The sequence below is a fragment of the Ochlerotatus camptorhynchus genome, unplaced genomic scaffold (genome assembly GCF_037179485.1).
Source record: "Ochlerotatus camptorhynchus isolate MF236.1 unplaced genomic scaffold, CSIRO-AGI_Acam_v1.1 ptg000193l, whole genome shotgun sequence".
In the NCBI taxonomy this organism is placed as follows: domain Eukaryota; kingdom Metazoa; phylum Arthropoda; class Insecta; order Diptera; family Culicidae; genus Ochlerotatus; species Ochlerotatus camptorhynchus.
In genome coordinates, this window is record NW_027040683.1 from 4,348,766 (window position 1) to 4,352,822 (window position 4,057).

The 4,057-nt window shown below is 45.2% G+C and overlaps 1 protein-coding gene across 1 annotated transcript; it reads left to right on the forward strand.

The window, feature by feature from the left end:
- Positions 1–709: 709 nt before the first annotated feature.
- On the forward strand, positions 710–3,745 carry rha. Its single transcript, XM_065223461.1, has 4 exons — positions 710–817; positions 878–1,732; positions 1,794–2,878; positions 2,944–3,745. The coding sequence occupies exons 1-4, from the start codon at positions 769–771 to the stop codon at positions 3,610–3,612; spliced, it is 2,658 nt and encodes an 885-aa protein (XP_065079533.1). The 5' UTR covers positions 710–768; the 3' UTR covers positions 3,613–3,745.
- The last annotated feature ends 312 nt before the right edge of the window (positions 3,746–4,057 follow it).

The following is a 4,057-nucleotide window of genomic DNA, read 5'->3' on the forward strand; positions in this document are numbered from 1 at the left end:
GATGTGATATTGTATTCTATAAATCTATCTGGTCAGTAATACCAAAACTTGTTTATTTTAACAAGCACAACTGAAAGCTATCGGTTGTACCAGGCTGCGTCTATAAGTGAGAGTTTTGGTTAGAGAAGCAAAAATATTGTGGCTCTCAGTAGAGCTGCAGCTTCGTAACACGCATTATTAATCAATCGTTTCTCCAACTTCGGTACGATCTTTACCTAGCTCAAGATATCTGCGGATAGCATCATGTAAGAAAACGTTGGTGTACTTCGTGTAATATATTTCTGGATTGAATTTGCGTATGACACACTAAAGGAAGTTGTACTGCGCGTCGATTTATTTGATGCGTACTGTGCGCAATCTTTAATTCCTGTTAAAAATGATACTACCAAAAATAAAAATACACATCCCGATAGGCATTTCTCGCACATAATTATTATAGTACACTTGAAAACCGAACCGACTTATCCGCGGGTGAAGCAATCGATAATGGAAATGCGTCTGGATCAAAAACTGGATCATATAGCTGTTTCGTCTTCGCTTAGGATCTGGCCACCCTGCTGTAGGCTCGATTTCATAAAAAAATCTAGTAGGAAAAAAGCTTGCAAAAGCTTTTAATGATTATCTTTTTCACAATCAGGTGGCGCTAAGTGCAGCTCGAAAAAAATTTCTTGCTCGACTTTTTTTTCCTGCTCGTTTAGCAGCAGTTTTATGTTCCAATGGTTTCAATAGTAAACTAAAGAATCTATTTCTCAGATAAAGTGAAGTTCAATGGACCAACCGCCTGATCAACTTGTGATTGTACTGCACATTTTAGATGGTGAGAATTAAGATCTGTTTCCATCAGTTTTTGACTTCACTGAACAGAATTCACTTTCAGCCATCAACTTTCACCGTTCGAAAAACACCCCGATCCTGCTCAGTGCCTCACTGGATAAAAACATCCTGGAGACAGGTGGTCGCCTTCCCAGAATTCCTTCCACCAGCTTCGAAAGCAATCTGGTATGGGAAACCGATCGTCGCTCGGTTAAATGCATGAAGACCGAAAATCTTCCCATCAAAATAGAATGCTACTCGGTCGACCATCAGTCTGCCTCTGCGGAACAACGACGATCGCTGATTGGTCATCTGGTACTACCGCTGCGGTCCGTTCCCCTGCTGGCGTCGGCCAAGGCAGACAGCGTCAAGTCTCGCTGGTACCGGGTGATAGGGCTGTCCACGCCGGAATGGAAGAATCAAAAACCGGAAGTGCAACTAGCGGTCTTCATTACCGATAAGGAATATTTAAATCCCCGTAGGAAGAAGAATGTGGAAGGTGATATGGATCAGGAGACGGATCGAAGTTTGGTGATTTTTACCAATCCCGAACCCTCGCGGTTGGGGTCCGGCGAGGGGCTTCCCGTAGAACTGTTAGAAGAACGGGGCGTGCTACAAGTGGGACAGCACGATCAGGAGTGCGATATATTTTTGGTAAAGATTGTACTGAAGTATGCCAAACAGCTGCGGAGGTTGCTTCCGGAAGGAGGGGAGAAAGCACTGCCGGGTGGATTCCAGATGCGGTACGATCTATTTGGAGACAATTATCCTTGCGCACTGGAAAGGAAACCGAATGAGACGTTTTACATTCAGGAAAAGATTGTCATCAACTTTAGAACTTCGTTACATTCGTTGAAAAGATACTTCCAGGAGATATTTCTCGTTCGATTGGAAGTGCTTTACGAAGAGAAGGTGATAGGTAAATAAGTTGCTCGTTAATTGATTTCGATCAGAAGTTAACATCGGTTCTATTGTTTTAGGTCGTTGCTATTTCCGCTTCGGAAGTTTGATACAAGACGAATCACTGGCGGAATTTCTATCCAAGTACCGTGAGAATTCTTCCGCTCAGGATGTTGAAAAGTATTACCCAATCGAGCCGGCAACTGTCAAATACGACGACAAACGAGATCCAGATGAAGTTTCCGATCCGTCTTCCACGGCGCTACCAGTCGTAAAATGCAAATTCAGTCTAAAGTATCTCTCTTCCGATCGCCAAACCCTTCCAGAACTCATTAGGAAGAGTCTCGATTCCATACCGGAAAAGGATTCTTCACAATCGAATCTTCCTCTGGTAGAAATGCCGGAAGCTTCCTCCATTCCATCGATTAATCTCAACCCAGTTCGCTCACTTCGTCGGCCACCATCGGCTCCGCCGGAGAAAACTGACATCGAATCGATCCTGCAATGCGAGGACCGAGACCTCAGAGACATTCCACGCACCTTCAGCTACAACCTGCTGCTTCAAAGCATCAAGTTCAATCAGCGTCCTCCCCCGGGACTCTGGCAAATGTCTTTATACCATCCGAGAGCGGACACGCCACTGACGAAAACCACCATGGAACTGAACGCAATCGAATCGGAAACGCTGCAGCTGTCCAATCTCCAGCTGCAGCTATTTTTCTCGTCCCTCCCGGATCGGGTGCTGGAATCGATCACTGCCGAAAGTTCCAAGCTAAGCCTACACGGTCCGCATGGGTTGTTCGGATTCGCACGGTTGGATAACCAGAGCTTGGTCGTTGGAACCAAGGAGAAGCAGTCGGGGGTGCTGATATTGGAGAACCAAAATGGGGAGAGTATCGGAATGGCGACGGTGTTTAGCTTCTTGGACGAAGTGGGGATTAATTACAACAGCAGGGATCCTACGGGAGGACCGGAAGTGGTCGTTGGGAGCGGAAATGCGAGGGGACAGTTGGATATTCAGCTTTCGTACAAAATGTTGGAGGAGCAGAAACAGTGGATGATGCAACAGAGAGAGCAATTTTTGGATGTGTTGAAACAGAAGGAGGTAGCTCACTTGACGAGGCTGACGAATGAGTGGAAGCGGAAACAGATGAAGGAGAAAGCGGTAAGTAATTCATTTTCCCGAGAAAAATCAGCCAAATTTAATTTCTACTTTCTGCCCCCGTTCAGGAACTGATGGAACGCTTGAAAAACACATCTGCCCTGACTGCTGCCCTAGAGGAAACCAAGAAGAGCCTAACACTTCAGACTGCACAACGTGCAGACCAAGAAAAATCCGTGGAAGAGCTGCGAACGAAGCTGGAGTTGTCCTACCAGGAGCAACTGACCGAGATTCGCCAAAAGACGATCCGTTTGGAAGAGGATCTCAATCACAGGGCCAAACTGCAGAGCTTCCGCTGCCAGGAACTGGAAGACAGAAACGGCTCGCTGTCGCGGGACAACGATCAACTGAGACGTGCCTACGAGAGGCTAGAAGGAGAACTTTCCGATTCGAAAGGTAAACTTCGGGAATGTGATGGTCTGAGGAAGGAGCTGGAGCAGCGGTTTCAGGAAATGGAAAAATCTAAAATGTTCTACAAACAGCAGTGGGCCAAAATGATTCGGGAAGTCCACAAGATGAAGCTGGAAAACGAGCAGCAACTGGGTGATGTGCTGCAAGGGAAAGATCCCAGGAAGAAGACATTCCGGTGGGATGATGACCGGTCGGAAGGGTGCTGTGATGCGACTTCGTCGGCGAAAGAACGGGACGAGCTGGAGAAGATCGATCGGATGCTTTTCGAGGAACGGAGAAGGCAGCAGCAACATCATGAGTGCTGTCCGTCGGATCATTGTTGCTGACCGTATACTGGAACATTCTACACTGCCACAATTGTACAAAGACTGTTATTTATTTTAGGTGATAGTAACCATTACAAGATTAATATATTTGTCACAAATTTTACAAAATTTAAATAAAATTTACTCGATTTTCTCCAGAATTAATCAGCATGGTCAATGAGATCAACCCAGTTTACTCATAAACAGCAAAAAGTGTAGGAACTCAGCGATGAGTAAATTTGCCTCATGTTTTTTCCAGGAAAAAAAATCCCGAATATGAGAAAACTAGAGATTGGATTCTCCCAGAAAATTTTCCTCATTTTCCGGCAAATTTTAGAAACACAGATCACAGTTCCAACAAAAAAAGTTCACAGAACACTTTCGAGAAGTTCACAGAACACTGCTTAGATGTTCACAGAACACTTTCGAGAAGTTCACAGAAAACTTTGAGAAGTTCACAGAACAC